General features: G+C 43.5%; 1 protein-coding gene across 1 annotated transcript in view; it reads left to right on the plus strand.

Moving 5' to 3' along the window:
• The window catches only part of GMCL1 (germ cell-less 1, spermatogenesis associated), a 1,627,466-nt gene that overhangs the window by 784,729 nt on the left and 824,015 nt on the right, over window positions 1-18,722 (plus strand). The window contains exon 10 of the mRNA XM_044083130.1: window positions 7,645-7,785. Coding sequence (XP_043939065.1) covers window positions 7,645-7,785 — 141 coding nt within the window. The remainder of the gene's footprint in view (window positions 1-7,644; window positions 7,786-18,722) is intronic.

Raw genomic sequence — 18,722 nt, forward strand, 5'->3', positions numbered from 1 at the left:
TGGAACCAAAGATATTCAACATTTTGAGAAACAAATGGGGGAACCCAAAGATAGATCTGTTTGCCTCCCCTCAGAACTAAAAATTGGACAAATTCTGCACAAGAACTCCCCACAGTCAAGCTTGGAAAGTGGATGCCCTGTCCTTCACCTGGAAAAGCTTCTCAGTTTATGCCTTTCCCCCTCTGCCCCTCCTCTCGAAAGTTCTGCTAAAGATCAAACAAGACAAACCAAGGACAATACTGATTGCATCAGACTGGCCACGCCAACACTGGTACCCCCTCTTGTGCAGTATGTCACTGCTGGATCCATGGCACCTGCCTCAGACCCCTTCCCTGCTGTCCCAGCAGGAGGTCCAGATTCTGCACCCCCAGCTTCAAACCCTGAGCCTTGCAGCCTGGCTAATTTCCTGAGCTCTCCAATAGCATCTCTCAGTAAGCAGGTGTTAGATGTCATTCTGGAGGCAAGGAAGCCTAGTACTAGAAAATCATATGCAGAAAGGTGGAAAAGATACTGTTCCTGGAGCCAGACTCAAGGGATGGGCACAACAGTGCCCAGCTTACCACATATTATTCAGTACTTAACAGAGATGCTTCACAAGGACCTTTCCTTCTCATCAGTTAAAAAATTCATACCTCAGCCATTTCAGCACATTATAATACTGAGCCACCCCTCTTCTCTCACCCCCTGCTGAGGGGCCAAATATTTAAGACCACCCAGGAGAGCCCCTAGTCCAGCCTGGGACTTTAACTTTGTATTGGAGAAACTCGCTCTACCTCCTTTTGAGCCAGCTGCAACTGCAGAGTTGAAATTCCTTTCTTAGAAAACTGCTTTCCTTCTAGCCATCACTTCAGCTAGAAGAGTGTCTGAACTACAGGCCCTCATGGCAGTTGAGCCCTTCATCATCTTCCATGAGGACAGGGTGTCCCTCAGTACCAATCCTTCCTTTATGCCTAGGGTGGTTTCCAGTGTGGCCCTTAATCAGTCCATTCATTTGCCTACCTTTTTTCCTAATCCACAGAACAAAGGAGAACTAATACTGCACTCTTTGGACGTGCACAGACAACCAAGATTTTATTTGGACAGGACTAAGCCTTTCAAAAAAACTGAACAGCTGCTAGTTGCCTTTGCTGCAGGGGCAGAGGGGAAGGCCATTTCAAAGCAAACCATTTCTAAGTGGATAGGCCATTGCATTTTTTTTTTTTGCTATAAGCAACATGGAAAACCTCCCCCACAGGGGATAAGATCACATTCCACCAGGGCTGCATCTACCTCTGCTGTCTTTCTCAGAGGTGTCCCTACCAGGGACATCCTAGAAGCTACTACTTGTAGCTCTGTACATACCTTCACCAAGCTTTACCACTTGCCTATTTTCTCTAAATCCAGAGCTGGTTTTGCCACTGTAGTCTTGCAGGGCTTAATAGCTGGTCCTAATGCTCTCTATCTTCCTCCTCCCTTCCTTAGGTTTGGGAATCTACCCAAATGTAATGACTGCAACAGTGAAACATGAAGAACATAGTACAGTTGTGTACACTTGCGATAAATGTAGATGTTCGAGTGTATTCACTGTTGCAGTCCTGGTTACCCTCCATCCAGCCCCCTGACTTCTCTTGGCTATACCTTGCTTTTTGATCAGTGTATTTCAGCTTTCTGGTGTGTTTGCTTTTTTTGGAGGTGTAACCTTACATATAATTGCATCGCATTATGGAGGCACCTGACATCTGGGGCAAGAAAAACTGATGTAATGGTGTCGGCTGCATGCTTTATACCCCTGACGACCTGACGTCATGGAAGAAGAGACAGCATCCGACGCAGAGCCCAAGACTTTGATAATCAGGCCGGCTGAGGGCTACCTGCAGGCAGATAACCCAAATGCAGTGACTGCAACAGTGAATACACTCAAACTTCTACATTTATGCTAAGTGTACACAACTGTACTTTTCTCACAGTAGGCATTTGCTAGAGAGTTGTCATAAAGACTGAACCGTTCTTTTGTACTTTAAGTAAATCTTAATTATTCATGCTAGAATTTTAACTTTTGCTAAGCAGAGAACAGTGAAATTCATGTAACCAGTTTGTCTAGTGGGAGCTGGTACATTCTTTTTGCATTCATAGGTAGGTACTAGACTATTGGCCCTAGGGCCTATACAAGCCTAGCCAAAAAGGTACCCTGATTTTCGCCACCCAAGAAAATTATTTTCCTGTGCCCCTGTGAAGCAGAACCACAGAAGTGATCCCCGGGGTGAATTTCCTATTACCCATCCAATCCTCAAGGTTTTTCTTAAAGAGTGTTAATGAGGAGCTCTGTTTGACATAGACAGGTAGTCTGTTCCAGAGTATGGGAAGTCTCTGGGACAGGAATCTATCCCTCCAGCATGTTCTGTTTATTGTGGTGACAAGATGTAGGTCCCTAGAGCGTGTAGCTCGGAGGGATTGGGATTTCTTTAAGTGGAGCATGTCCATCAGTTCTGGGTTTGACATAGCTTTGTATGTTAGGCAGAGATTGCCTCTGAGTAGGCGATATGTGACGGAGTAAAGCTGGAGTTTTTTGAGACGGTCTTCGTAAGGCATCTGTTGGAGGCCAGTAATCCTTTTTGTGAGGAATTTTTGCGGCCTTTCCAGTTGTTGTAGATGTCTTAGGTTCATAGGTAGAGGTACTAGGCTGTTGGCCCTAGGGCCTATATAAGCCTAGCCAAAAAATGTACCCTGGCTTTCGCCACCCAAGAAAATTATTTTCCTGTGCCATTTTCTTGTGAGGTACATACCAAAAGGGGCATTGTACTCTATAATGGGTCTAATGAGTAATGAGTAGAGGAGGACAATGACCTCTTTTTTTCTGGATGAGAAACCTTTTGTAATGAGGTGTGCCACATAGAAGGATTTCCTGACCACTGTGGCGATGTGATTATCAAAGGAGAGACTACTGTCCACCTGTGTCCCAAGGTCTCTTATCAAACTTTTGGTGTTAAGTAGACTACCGCCTATGTGGTAGTTCATGGGTACAGAGTTTTTACCAAAGGGGGTGGCAATGCACTTTTTGGCATTGAGCTTGAGACCATGTCTTTGAAACCAGGCATCTGTCTCAGTGAGGACCTTTTGTAGGATGTCCACATCATTAGGAGTTTCGATTATGGCTCCCAGTTTGCAGTCATCTGCGAATTTAGTTAGCCAAAGACCTTCTGTGTTAGCCTGTATTTCAGAGAAGTAGATACCAAACAGGAGAGGACCCAGGACTGAACCCTGTGGTACTCCACTTCTCACTGGTCTGAAGTCTGATTTGGAGTCTGCTACTTTCACGGTGTGGGTTCTATCAGTAAGCCAGTTGGCAACCCATCTTGTGACATAGGGATTTTTACCTAGTTTAGTGAGTTTATCTATAATTCCAGAGTGGGGGGTGGTGTTGAACGCCTTGGTAAGATCTAGATAGGCTGTGTGAACCACCTTACCCTCATCTATGGCTTTGGTGACTACTTCAAAGAAGTCTATCAGGTTTAGGAGACATGATCTGCCTTTTACAAACCCAAACTGTGTGGGGTCCAGAGTTTGGAGATCTCCAATGTCTTTGTTTATGAGTTTCATGATGATACGTTACATGTCCTTGCAGACGAGGCTTGTTAGGCTAATGGGGCGGTAGTTCCCGGGGTCTGTTGTGGCCCCCCCTTTGTGGAGTGGGATAACTGTCGCGGTGCACCATTCAATAGGCACAAAGCCTGAGGTGAGGCTATGACTGAACATGGTACTTAGTGGGGTGCCAGTTCATTCTGTAGTTCATGTAGAAGGCAGCCTGGGATGTTGTCAGGTCCCATGGATGCTGTGTTCTTGGCTTTGGAGAGTGAGGTTTTTACCTGTGCAGCCGTGATTACAGGAACTTTGCATTCTTCCAGTATAAAGATGGGCCCTTTAGGGGGTGAGAGTGGGGTAAAGTTAGCACTGAACCTATCTGCCAGGATGTTGGCAATATTAGTTGGTTCTGTATATTTAGTGTCATTGTGCTGTAACTCAGAGCAGATGTGAATGTTGCCATTGCGATTTTTGACATAGCTATAGAATGCTTTGTGGTTGTCTTTAGAATCAGTGGCAATTTTGTTTTCATAACTAGCTTTAGAGGATTTTATGAGAGATTTCAGCTTCTAACTGAGGCTGACCAGGGAGTTCCTCCAATCATGGGATTTTACTCTTTTTTGCAACAGTTTCTTTCTTCTGTTGTAGATTTTGTTTATGGCAGAAGACCACCAGATTGGCTTCCTTTTTTTGGAGGATAGCATCTTCATTCTGTTAGGGATAGCACGATCCATGCACTCGTGTCAGTGCTTATAAAGTGCATTTGTGTAGGATTCAGCAGTCGTACCTCTATTGTCCATCTGCATGGGTGTCGTGAAGTTTGCCACTTCTGTCTTAAGAAGCGTGAAGTTGGCTTTGGAGAAATTTTTTACGGTTGTTTTCCTAATGTCGGGTGGGAGCGGCATGTGGATGTCTAGGGTGATTAGCTTGTGGTCAGATCTGACCAATGAGGAGCTGACCTCTGGTGTGGAACACCAGTCACCCATGTTGGTGATGACCATGTCTAGGATATTGCTCCCCCTGGTGGTGGTGTGGATAAGTTGATCCAAGGCGTTGGAATTGATGATTTCCGGAAAACGTTGAGCAAAAGAGTTGGTACATGAGTAGTTTTCCCAGTTAATGGTAGGGTAGTTGAAATCACCCATTATTAGAGTGTTGGGTTGTACCTTAATATTTTACAGTGTATCAAGAAAAGAGGAGTGGGAATCCTGGGGCATGGTGGGGGATCTGTAGCAAGCTACAATCTGGATTGCGGTTTTTGCCCAGAGTTAGTTGAACTTGGATAATCTCGGATGAATTATGCTGAGCAACTAGCTTGGAGGTGTGGATATCCTTAATGAATATGGACATGCCTCCACCTTTAGTGTTTCGGTTCGGGTTTGGTGGCCGAAAGGTGTGGTATGAATTATAGCCTGGTAATGCAGCGGTGCTCTCTGGAACTTTGAACCAGGTCTCTGTCACTGCACAGATGTCAATGTTCTCCATTTTAAGGAGTGCCTCGAGTGAGTGCATTTTGAGGTTTAGACTTCTAGCATTGAGTAGCATTACCCTCAGATTTTGCTTGCTTGTACCTGTTACGGTGATGAATTTGTCATTTGAACCTTCCATAAAAAAGGCATTATAGTGGTGGCAAGAGCCTTTGCCAGTATCCGGAATCCCATGGGCGACAGATGCAGGCCATCTCTGGCAAAGCAGCGTGGTCTGTTGATCATGTCATCCCAGTCCGACAGATACTGGATTCCCTTAGAATGACACCAGAAGCTTAGCCAATTGTTAATATCAGTCATTTTGTCCCTGTACTGTGGTGTCATTCTGGGTGATGGCAGGATGCTACTCAGGGCTAGGGTCATACCGGCCTGGGCTACAAGATCGGAGAGCTCCTCCATGTCTCTCTTCATGTAGTTCAGGGAGGTACGTCTCAGGTCATTCACACCAACATGGATAATGACAGAGTCATATTTGTACTTGTTGTGGAGTGACCTGAGTGCGTGCGTTATGTGGCGGATCCTGGCACCTGACAGGCAGCTGACAGTAACTTTTTCCTTATTTAGCCTGGTGAGTGGAACATCAGTGTGCCTGACTATAAAGTCACCTATGACTAGAGTGTTGGGTACATTATGCCTTATGTGCTGTAGTTGAGTGGCACACTGAGTATGTGGGCTATGTGTCATTTGGGTTGTGTTGGGGGGTGGAGGTTGCTTGCATTTCTGCTTTGGAGGTCTCTGTTGTTTGGGCAGATTTGTACTGAGAGCCTCCGCGAATGTAGGTGTGTGTTTTGTGTTTCTGTTTGTGTGTGTTTTGGTGGTGTAGGTTTTGAGGGACTATGTGATGAGTGTGGTGCAGTGCAAGTGTTTACCTTCTCCTCTTGACTGTCTAGGCCAGTCTTTGGTGAAGAGAGCTTTGCTTCCAGTTTGGCTATATAAGTGCATCTCTCACAGGTTGTAGTGTTGGGTGGTAGGAGGAGAGGGTTGTCTGTGTACATGAGGCAATTGCTGCATTGTCCCAAGATGCCCAGATTCATCAGGTAGACAGGAGAAAGCACTGGGAGCTGATCTTTAGACATGCCTGAATAGGTGCTTATTTATTAAGTACTAAAAACTGTTTTCCTCTAGACAAGTGAGGAAAGTTGAGTGCTGTAGTAATTTGTAACTTAGTGCTTACAGTGAGTTCTGAACAAGTGCTGAGATCAAAGAAACAGATGAGTGCTAAAACTAAAAAGCTGGCTAGTTGCAAGGGAAATTTTGAAGAACAGACTTTATGGCACCAGGAATAGTTTAACCCCAGTTAAGTGTGTGTGTGTGTGTGTGTGTGGGGGGGGGGGGGGGGGTTAGGAGCTCACAAACAGTCCTGGACACAGCAAATCCGTATCTGACCTGCACCAGGAAAGCTTAGAATTTTTTTTTTTCAGTAAAGCTGAAATAGAGAAAGCTGGAACAGAAGTTAATTCAACGTTAAGAATCTGAGTGGGTTGGCCTTCACAAATGTTCTCTATTAGATTGAGTGAACTAATGACACTAGACTGGGAGGAGTGTCACAGATCAAGTATACAGTATGGGCGGGTAACTGCAAAGCCACCAAGTATAAGAACACACAACACTAGGGAGGGTGGGTGGAAAAAATTACAGTTCCTAGCTGTAGCCACTAAATTAAAGTTTTAAACAGATCAAGGAGTGGTGACAAAAATGCACAGAAAAGCTCAGATAGAGCACTCACAAACAGAAAATACAACTCTCAGTATGAAAAAGCAGTTTACAGTTAAGTAATGTTAAAACAGTATAAAACAGTACATAAATGCAGTGAAACAATAAAAAAAGCTTTATAACAGTGCAAAAATGTAGTAGATCAACTGTATAGCACATTTATCAGCGTTTCAGAAGTGTGGTTCAGTGAAATAAGTGTAAGAAATAACTTATCCTGCTCTTGGAATATTAAGGAATTTCCACTTATGCAATCTAGAGCTTGACAATACAAACAGAACCTTTATAAGACACAGGGTTTATATAGCAGTAAGAATGGAAGAGTTGGAATATCAGATTACTACTCAGCTCCTGCTATTACCCATTCACTCGTACTACAGAAGGTCAGGAGGCCTTGTTACTCTCAATAATAATGAAGACAATCAGCAGAAAATGGTTCTGTCATGATCTCAGGATTTCTCATTCATCAGTTTACTACACTAAGAATTAATATGCTTTTTATACTTTAAAGTTGGTATTTGTCACATTCTTTGTATTTGATCTGTTGGGAGGGGATGAAGAAGGCAGTAAATTTAGAGGAAGCATTTGGAGTTGTATCTTTGTAAACTGTATATTTATTTGTATGCTCCAGGAGTTGCATATTTAGTAGTACAGACGACCAATTGACCTGCATGTCATCATTCTAGGCCTTCCTTCATGTGGTCTTAACAACCCTGACGAATGAATAATGGTGTTATGACTGTTTCATTTTTGCTGTGTATAATTTTGCTGTAAAACTGGTGCGGTGAAACATATCTGAAAATATGTTTGCCTCTTTAGCTGTACTGTGAATTGATAAGTCATTGCATTGCGTAATTTGCACGTTTCTGTTCTTTCTTTCTTTTTGCAGATTCAGAGGATATTGCTCCATTTTTGGAGACTGAAGAAGGAGTTCAGTTTTTGCCTGTGTTCAGGCACTTAAGATTGCAGTACATCATAAATGACTTGGCATCTGCAAAAATCATTGAAAGAGATTTAATTCTACCTCCTGGTAAGAAAGTTTGTAAAACAAACAGATGTATACCTTGTTTTGCATGCATTATCCAGTAAAGGATAATGTCTAATTTGCTGTAATAATTATGTAGCCATGTAGAAGTTTCAGAAAAATCAGTTGTGGCAGTATTAAAATAACAGACCTCATAAAACAAGATGTTGTAGTCGTAGTTCAGAAAATCAGAAAAACAAAAGTTCATTTTAGGAGTTGTTTCTACACTGTAATCCATTATGGAAAGGTATTAACCACAGGTGAACATCATCATGTCTGACTTCAGAGTTTTTTGGCATTTCTTGCATGGTTACTAGTGTCTTCCCCTAGCATCAGATGTTTGCTGATAGGCTGCTCTAAATTTTCAGTCATATAAGTCTTGTTCATTTTTTTTTCCTTCAGTAGTTAATTTGTTGTTAGGCCATCCTTTCCAGATGGCTCCCAGAGTACGTTTTTGCTTGTGAATCTTTTCTGTTCTTTATATCGTTGCTGGTTTCTGATTTTTGAATGCTGATTTATTGGATTATCTTGTTTTGAGGTCCAAGGTATCCCTGGAAAAATTAACTACCAGGTGCTCCTGGAAAGACATAGTCCACCAGATGATTTCCATTTTTCATTCCCTCTTTTTGTCTGAGGAGAACCATGTTTTCACATGCAAGCACTGTACTCTCTTTAAATGGAAGACACTTCCCAGGAGTGCCAGAAATAGGATGGCCTTCTTTGCAAAGAAAACAATATTTCTGTAACATTGTGGACATGTGAGAGGCCACACACACAGGAGAAGGAGCTTAACTAGTTAGTGCCAGCTTGCTAATCCTTGGAGGAAGGGAGACTTCTAGGCCCATGGCATATGCGACACCTAGTTGTGGCTGGATGTATTGTCTGCTTGTAATAGCTCTGCAGGTTCATGCAATGAGCGTGTGAAAGTCTGCTTTGTGGAGCCAGAGAAGGGAAAGGTGTGCATGAAAAGGTATATGCCTCCTCCTTCTGACTAGACAAATTGTGGGATAGCAGGCTGCCTATGGAGAGGGATGTGTAGGCCACTACTCTGAATGTGACTGTGGCCTGCTCTTTACCACCCATTTCTCACAAGAGAGGAAAGGAATAGACTGATTAGGCTTCCTGGACAGGAATAAGTGGACTGTAGGGCTGTTACCTAGTCCTGGGATCTGTAGCTGTCACTCCCAATGGAAAAAGTCGACTGACTGGGTGCAGGTAGAGGAGCTATTAGACAGGATTCACAGATCTCAGCCCCCAAGAAATATGGTAGTTTCCACAGTTGAAGAAGAGCCTGGCTGTGCTTGTGTGACTTCGCAGGCAACTTTAAGGTGGCCTTTATCAATGTCCAGTTGTTGGGTCTTCATTCTTCTGACCAAAAGTTTAAGAAAAATTGATGAGTTGTGAGCAAGATGAGAAGATGGTGTCTTCCGTAGGAGTCAAATTTGACAGCCCTCAGAGATCCTATAGTAGGAATCAGAAGGGTTACAAATCCCTTGTGTTTCAGGATCCCGGTGTCAATCCTTTGACTCCCCCACTCTGATAGGGGGTGGCTGTGGCAGAGGTGGCCCCTTTAGTGGGAGCAGACCGTGTGGTTAAAGGGGTTTAGGGAAGCCTTCTCAGGAAGGCCAAACCAGCACACCTGAAGTTTTACCAGACTGTCCATCTCTGGAGGCAGTCAGGAGTGATTATCTCACCACCTAGCTGCACGGACATCCATCACACAGGAGAAGTGAGTAAAGAAATTTTATCCAGTGGCTATACTGTACCATTTTTGCAAAGACCACCAGTACAGAAGTTGCCATTACCAAATATTTCACCCCATGAAATGTAAGTGGCTTTTCAGGATGTTTGTCCTCTTTCAGAAAATGTCTATCTAGAATGTTCCACCAGACCAGAGATGGTTGGAAGTTTATTCAAGATTTTTTGGCTCCAAAGAAGAATAAGGACCTCAGTGGCCTAAACTTATTCATAAAGACCCCTTTCATAATAGTCACGGTGTCAGCAATTTTGCCCTGTCTCAGGCCAGTCAACTAGATATGCTGTACTGACCTCCAGAACATGTACTGGTATATAAAAATTGCAAAGTAATCTAGGAGGTTTCTACACATTCAGGTAGGGGCCAATCATTACCAATTCAGAGTTTTGCCGTTTGGTCTCACTGCAGCCTCTTGGGTGTTAACCAAGTGCATGGTAGTAAGTGGAGCCCACCTGCCACTAAAAGGGATATGTATGCTCCCATACCTAGATGATTGTGTCCTGTCTGCAACAGCAAAACAGTCCTTACTAACCACCAGAGATTACTTTTTTCACCTCTATCTGTCTTTAAGTATATCTGTAAACTATCAAAAATGACAGTTTCAACCCTCAGTACAAATTATTTTCAACAGATGCCAGCTGGCACACCTAATGTCAAGTGCCTCTCATCCTGGATGGCTTAGTGGGAAATTGCTGTGGCTATGATGTACATAGTCCTGGGTTCAAGGCTTGTAAGGGCTGATTAGGGTGAGAGGTTGGCATAATGGTCAAGGTGTTTGCCTTACAGACACAAGGTGCAGAGTTTGATTCTCACATGGGATACTTGGCTAGGCTTACAATGGTCCACAAGTGCAGTTAGCCTAGTACTAATCTAGGAACCTATGGGCTTCCCTTCAAAGTTCAGTTCAGATACCTTATCTCTGTCAAAACACTCCTGCAATACTGATCTTAAAATTCTGGGCTTCATGGCAACTGCAGTTATTGTCATCCAGTATGCAAGATTTCAAATGAGAATTCTCCAGTGGGTGTTTTCCACACAATGGTCACATTTAATGGACTCCTGTTCAGCTAAGATTTGTTTGACTCAGTCATGCAGAGTTGATTTAAACTGTGGTTGGTGTCACCATTCATACAGCTAGTAAGACCTTTAATGTTGCAATCTCTGACACCAGTTTCAACCATGGATACCTCCCCTCTGGGGTGGAGGCTCATTTCATGGAGGAGATGGTTCAAGGTCTTTGGAATTGGTCAGAAACCAATCTTCACATCAGCATCTTTGAGACGAGAGTGATTTTCCTAGTACTACAGAAAATTTCAGAACCTCTTAACTTCTGAAGTAATAGTCATACAATCAGACAACAAGTCAGTAGTCTGATACATCAACAAACAAGGAAAATCCCAATTGTATCCCCTTCACAGAGAGGCCATGTGAACATGGCAGTGGACTTTGGATTTAGGTCATCTTCTACTAGCAACTGACATTCCAGGGAAATACAGCTTGCTGGCAGATGAGCTCACCAGGTCAATCCTAATGCCTCACAAGTGGTCTCTGAATCCATTTGTGGATCAAGAAATTTTTAGTCACTGGAGCCAGCCTTGCTCTGACTTGTTTGTTTATCCCCCCCAACACCAAGTTTAGAAAGTACTTTGCCCTAGTTCTACCATAGGGGCAGTCACCAAGGGACACTGCAGTCTGCCAGTAGTCCCCTGGTCTCCTTTACGCCTTTCTCCCTTTTCCCCTGATAACCAAGTTTCTTCAGAAGGTGTCATCTTGCAAATCATAGGTAAATCTCATTGCTTCACACTGCCCAGACAGATTTGGTTTCTTTTCCTAATGTCTCGCTGAAAGAAGCCCCTTGGCTTCTTGATGCACAATCAGATCTACTTTCACACCCCTCTGGTCAGGCTTACCTGGGCATTCCCAATTTCAAGTAAACCATGTGGTTTCTCCATTGGACAAACATTCTTCCCTTTCAGAGAATGTAATTCATGTCTTATCTATTTACAAGAGTAAATGGAAATAATTTATATGTCTGAGCAGCCAGCCAAGGATTTGACCTGTATTTAATTTCTGCTGTGGATGTGTTATAATTTCTGTCTTCACTCTTTGAAGCTGGTTCCAGCTACTCTGCCATCATAGGACATTTTGCTGTCAACTCCATTTACCAACCTGGATTTTAGGCAGACTTTGAAAAAGAACGCAGTGAATGGGTGCACCATTCCTTTTCCAAGTAGCATTATATTTTGACTCCATTGGCTTCAGACAAATCAGGTAAAAACCATAAATGTGTACCTGCCAATAAAAAATTCTCTGTCCCAAATTTTCTTTATAATGTACCTGATCTTTTGAAATGTATTTATTTCTGTGAACAAATGTGAAGTTCTTCTCTGTTGCCTGTTGTATGACTGTGTAGTGTCATCAGATGCCTCAGACTGTAAGATATTGAAAATGTTTAACATAGTTAACCTGACCTGTTCTTTTATTTTAAGTGTTTTCCAAGTCACGATAATAAATATGTAAAGCTGTGCCTGGTTTGATTTTTTCAGTACTTAGCAGCTCAAAGGGCCAAGGTGAAGCTCTTGAATTATACTAATTTGTACGTGTATGTTTGTATATGTACAGCATACACACACATCTGTGTATACATGCATAAGGACATGCTCCACTGGTAGCCTACAGTAATTCCGCACTTTGAATCTCTTTGCTTATAATGCTATAAACTGAGATGTAACCTAGCAGTCCATCCATGTACCCTGTCATCCTCCTCCTGTCAGTATGGCCCCAGTAAATATAAAAGCATGTATCCCTACTGATACAAGGAGTTCTGTGTGCTCTTATGACTAAGTAGATTAAGTAAGGTTTGGAGTTGGTGTAATGTGTAAGGTATTTACCTATCAGACACAGGGTACAGGGTTTGATTCCCAGCTTTGAAGGAACTTGGGTAGGCTTAAAATGGCCCACAAGGATAGTTAGCCTAGTACTTACTTATGAACTTTGAGTGGGAGGTTGGCCTAATGGTTAAGGTGTTTACCTTACAGGCACAAAGTGCAGGCTTTGATTCTCACATGGGGTAATTGGCTAGACTTAAAATGGCCCACAAGGGCAGTTAGCCTAGTAATAGTCAATTAACCTATGACTACAATGTGCATGATGGCTAGTGTTGTCTTTCAGCACCACTGTGGCATCTCTGTCCAGGAGGTGCATGTATTACATTTTCCATAAAATATGTTTGGTCAGACACAATGTCTTCTTCTTGATGCTCACACAACTGTCCAAACACATAATGCAAAACATGCTTGCACGGACTTGAAGATACACACACACACACACACACACGTTTTTATCAAGAAGAGCAAGTTAGCACCACAGCATTCCTGCATCTTAACTTGTATCTAAAAGACAGTGCTTTGAAGAAGCTCATTAAAAATGATTTGCTGATACTGTGTGTGCATGTGTCTGTGTGTGCTCTACATATGTCATTCCTCTCAGCCTTCTAGCTCAAAACATCTGGACAGAGCTAAATGTAATGGGGAAACAAAGGCCCAAAAATAGATACAGATTTTTAATGTTGTACTTAAGTTGCTTAAATAACAGGTTTTATATTAGCATGCTTTTTCTGAAGGATATGAAGAGTGAAACTCCAATGTTTATCATTATATAGTGACTTCAGTCCTCAGAGATTTGTCAGAAAACCACACATTTATGAGAAAAAAATCTGGACAGCTGAGATGTATGATATTGTTATACTTGTATAGTTTTGAGCAGTGTTTTTCTGTTTGTGGAGTTTATAGTATTTATATTAAACTTCACCTTTATTGCTCCAGAGATGTCATTGCTGTAAATTCAACTAAGTAGCACAGGAAAGGAATTTGTTACCCTATCACCTGTTCTTGATTGGGTAACTGAAACATCTCAACCTTTGTACATGACCTAAACACAAGGGTGTACTCAGTTGTCCTGATAAAGGATTGTAACTGCCTTAAAGGGATTGCCATATTTAATTTTTCCCTAGTCTATTATTTGTAAGCATTGTTGAAGACATAGTAAATAGCTAAAATGTAAGTAGTTTGGTTTAATTTTTCAATGTTTAGCCGCTTTTGGATTCAATGGACTAAGGCAAAAATTGAACCTGAAATATACTAGTGTATGTGTGTTTAACAATTGATGTTCATCGTGCATACAGCTGCAGTCATTACAGATGGGTTATCCTGCCGTCAGGCGGGTCCTCGGTCGGCCGAATTCCAAAGTCTTTGTCCGGCATTGGTTGTCGTCGCTTCTTCCCTGACGTCAGTGTGGCAGGGGTATGTAAGAGGCAGCCGACGCCATTTTCTTCAGTCTTTCTTGCTGCACGGTGCCCGAAGCAGAAGCAGTTCGCAAGTGCCAGTCGGCCAGCTCCTGAGATTTACGAAAGTATTTCAGCCGAAGTCTTCTTGAAAGCTAAGTATCCCGTTGGGGAAGCTTTTCTTGCCTCAGACCGATGTCAGACAAAGTTAATAATTGCATTTCATGTGGGAAGCAAATACCGCATAAGGATTTCCACTCTTACTGTATACCTTGCTTAGGCCCAGACCACGACGTCTCGGCCTGCGTTTTTGTGCTAGATTCAACAAGCGCACTATTAAGCACCGGGCGGAGTTCGCCCTTCACTATTTTGGCAAAAAATTTAATTATATTATGTCGTCGGATACTCCGACTCCAGTTTTGAGCAAAAGACGCAAAGATAAGGACCGACATATGAGGTCTGCACCGTCAACTGAAACCACGCTAAGGCCGACTACCGGTTCTCCGGTACTCAGCGAGGCGCCTACACAGCCCCTGAGTACCGATGACACTACTTTACCGGTGTCTTCAGTACCCAAGGTCGCAGGCTCCTCGGTCCCCATTCCAACTGCAGATACAGACGCCACTCTTGGCGGGGAAACTCAGAATTTAGACAGGCCTGCCATTTCTCAAGGTGTCTTCAGGCCTTCCTCCTTCTCTATTAAAGCTGTCACTAAATCTAAAGCAGCCATGAAAACCAAAAAACAGGGTCCTCAGACCCCCTCTCAAGGCCCCATGCCTAAAAAGCAGATGCTTAAAATGGCTGAGGATTTAATTACTCTTTTCAGGGGTTCTCAACCCCCCTCTGACAAAAGGCCCAGATTAGAGGAAGACTACCCTTCCTCAGATCAAGCTTCTATTACCTCAGAACTATCTGAGGACCAGGATTATGCCTATTCTCCATTCGAAAACTCTGATGCAGAGGAGTCTATTCCCTCGGTCTCCCCCCTGAGGACTACTCTTTTGGGGAAACCCTGCATACATTGAGGGAACACTTTCACTGGGAAGGCCAAGATTACTCAGATTCCAAGAAAAGGCTCAGGGAATTTCTTCTGCTCCCCCAGCATAGGCCCCTGGCTATCCCTCCTGTTTTAGATATATTGGATGATGTGTACACAGAAGCCAGCCTTAATCCAGATTCTTTGCCTCCAGCTCCTGTTAAACCAGACAGGTATTACCGGGTTCCTGATTCTCACCAGTTCCTATATAAAAGCCATACTGCTGACCCAGAAACCATTTCACAGGGTCCCAAGGGAATTAAGGCCTCTACTGCTAAAAACCCATTACCTTCTGAGAGAGATTCCAGAGCTTTAGAAAGGTGGGGGAAAAAGGTGTACACCTCGGCCACTTTAACCATGAGGGCATTAAACTATCAGTTCTATATGTTAAAGTATCAACAGTTTTTGATAACTCAGCCGAAAAGCAAGATGACACAACCAGAACAACCAGATTTAAAAGAGTTGCAGGATTTGTTGCATGGTGCAGAGCAAGTGGGTAAACATACCTTGCAGTGTGGTTTTGATGCTTTAGAGGCCTCATGTAGAGCTGCTGTTACGGGGTCTGTTATATGTAGGCATGCTTGGCTCAAAGAGCACACCTTACCAGATCATGTCAAAGCTAAATTATTAGATGCACCTCTTCAAAAAGATGTATTGTTTGGTGTTAAAGCTGAGGAGGTACTAAAGAAAATGGAGGAAAAAGCGAAATCAATGCAAACAGTGAAAGATTTCCTGCAGGTACAACCTCCACGTTTCAGCAGAAACTGGCCTTCAAAAAATTGGTCCTTTCCAGCCACGGACAGACCTCAAAGGGGCAGATACAGACGCCCAAGGGGTAGAGGGCAACCTCAAGGATCTTTCAGAGCCAGACAGTGGCAAGCACAAACCCCAAGAGGTGGAGAAGATAGATGACAGTCTTTTAGAAAACAGACACAATGACTTCCCCCTACACCTGCCAAGCAAAGCTTTAATGGCAGCACCTTTGGGCGGAAAACTGGTACTATTCTCAAAAAATTGGCATATTGTTACAAAAGACAAATGGATTCTGGACATTATAGACAGAGGCTACAGGTTCCACTTTCACACCCTTCCAAAAATGAGAGGCATGCCAAACCTGCCACAAAATCAAAGGGCAGAGGCACAAAAACAAATTTCAGCTCTCATGGACATGAAAGCGATTCAAGGGGTACCTGCAAAAGAACAAGGTCAAGGGTTTTATTCCAGACTATTCCTGGTACCAAGGAAAGACAAAGATTGGAGACCTATCTTAGACCTATCCATCCCAAACACATGTCTACAGTTGCCAAAATTCAAGATGCTCACATTACAGCAGCTTCTTCCCATGCTGGGCAAGGAGTCTTGGCTGGTAACATTGGACCTCAAGGAGGCATACCTGCATGTCCTTATCAGACAAGATTGCAGAAGATACTTCAGATTTCTTGCAGGTTCAACCCATTACCAATTCTCTGCATTGCCCTTTGGCTTATCTACTGCGCCCAGAGTGTTTACGAAATGCCTGGCATCAGTAATCGCCTTCTGCAGACTACAAGGGATACAAATCTACCCATATCTGGACGACTGCCTGATCCAAGCGGACAGCAAGGACATACTACTGCAGCACCTGGCGTTTGTAATAAAACTGTTGAACTTCCTGGGATACATAGTCAACAAAAAGAAATCAAAACTAATACCCTCTCAGCAAATAATTTTCCTGGGTGCCAGCTTGAATACAACCACCCAGATGGCCTACCTCACGCCAGACAAACAAGGGCAACTGTCTCAATACTTCAGAAAAATGGCAACTTTCAACAGGCAAACTGCAAGGAAAGTCCTGCAGGCTCTGGTATTCATGGCATCTTGCATCCTACTAATCCCATGTGCAAAACTGCATATGAGGAAACTTCAGTGGTACCTAAAAAACTTATGGTCTCAACACAGCCACAGCTTGGAAGCAATTATACCACTCATTCCATGCCTTCAAAAGGAATTTTTGTGGTGGGCTCAAGCTTGCCAAAGAAACACAGGTCTTCCTTTCTGTGTGCCTCAAGCAACTCAAATCATCACAACAGACGCCTCAGACTACGCCTGGGGAGCACACATGACAGATCAGTGCATTCAGGGAAAATGGACCCAAAAAGAGAAGCACCTACACATCAACCAAAAGGAAATGCTAGCCGTGCAAAATGCTGTTATGACCTTCAAAGACCTACTGCATCCAGGCCAGCTATTGATAAGGACAGACAACACCACAGTGATGTGTTACATAAACAAACGGGGGACCTCATTCATACCCCCTGTGCAGGCAAGCCATGACCCTATTGAACACAGCACTGGAATTGCAAATTCAACTACAGGCACAATTCCTGCGAGGGAAGGAAAACACACTGGCAGACAACCTAAGCAGAAATATGACAGATCCACACGAATGGAAGTTGCATCCTCAAGTTTTCACAACGACAACTCAGACATGGGGACAGCCAGACATAGATATCTTTGCTACCCACAGAAATTGCAAATTGAAAAATTTTTGTACAAGGACCTATCATCCACAGGCCTGGAAAGTGGACGCACTTTCCTTCAATTGGACAACATTGACAGTCTATGCCTTCCCGCCTCTTCCTCTGCTGCCCAAAGTTCTATTAAAAGCCAGAGCAGAGAGGCCGAAAATGATTCTCATTGCTCCAGACTGGCCAAGACAACACTGGTATCCGCTCCTGAAGAGCCTGACACATTCCCCACCATGGATCCTGCCTCTAGTCCCTCTTCTGTTGTCCCAGCACAACTACAAAACCCTTCACAGCCAGCTCGAAACCCTAAATCTAGCTGCATGGAGAATTCCTTGATTTCCCAACAGATTCTCCTCTCCAAGGAGGTGCAGGATGTCATCTTGGTGGCCAGAAGACCTTCTACTAGAAAAGCCTACTCCGCCAAATGGAAATTATTTTGTGCCTGGAATCAAGAAAAGGGCCAGAATCCTTGGGTAATAAATATACCTCAAATTTTACAGTACCTAGCTGAGATGCTAAACAATGGACTTTCCTTCTCCTCCATCAAGATCCACGCGTCAGCCATTTCTGCACAATACAACACAGATCCTCCTTTATTCTCTCATCCCTCTTAAGGCAGTTCCTCAGAGGGGCAAAGAATATAAAACCCCCAAGGAAACCACCAGTCCCTGCTTGGGACCTCAACTTCGTATTGGAAAAGCTGACACTTCCTCCCTTCGAGCCAGCTTCTTCAACAGAACTACAATACTTATCATGGAAAACAGCCTTTCTTCTGGCTATCACCTCAGCACGCAGGGTTTAGGAGCTACAGGCTCTCATGGCTGTGCAACCATTCATCATTTTCCATCAGGACAGAGTTTCCTTACGAACCAACCCTACCTTTATGCCAAAGGTAGTATCCAGTGTAGCTTTGAATCAGACTATCCACTTACCTACCTTTTATCCTAATCCACAAAACAAAGGGGAAAGACTACTACATTCCTTGGACATCCACAGACAACTTCGTTACTATTTGGACAGGACAAAGCCATTCAGGAAATCTGAGCAACTCTTTGTATCCTATGCTGCAGGTGCTCAAGGAAAGGCTATTTCCAAACAGACATTTTCAAAATGGATAGCCCACTGCATACGCTTTTGTTACTCATTTCATGGAAAAACTGTGCCTGCATGCATCAGATCCCACTCCACCAGAGCCACAGCTACCTCTGCAGCCTTCCTCAGTGGGGTCCCTACCAAGGACATTTTGGAAGCAGCCACCTGGAGTTCAGTGCACACTTTCTCCAAGCACTATCACCTCCCACTATTCTCTAAATCTAGAGCGGGTTTTGCCACAGCAGTCTTGCAGGGCATCCTCGCTCCTCC

The sequence above is a fragment of the Protopterus annectens genome, chromosome 9.part0 (genome assembly GCF_019279795.1).
Source record: "Protopterus annectens isolate FY-2018-M chromosome 9.part0, PAN1.0, whole genome shotgun sequence".
NCBI lineage: Eukaryota > Metazoa > Chordata > Ceratodontiformes > Protopteridae > Protopterus > Protopterus annectens.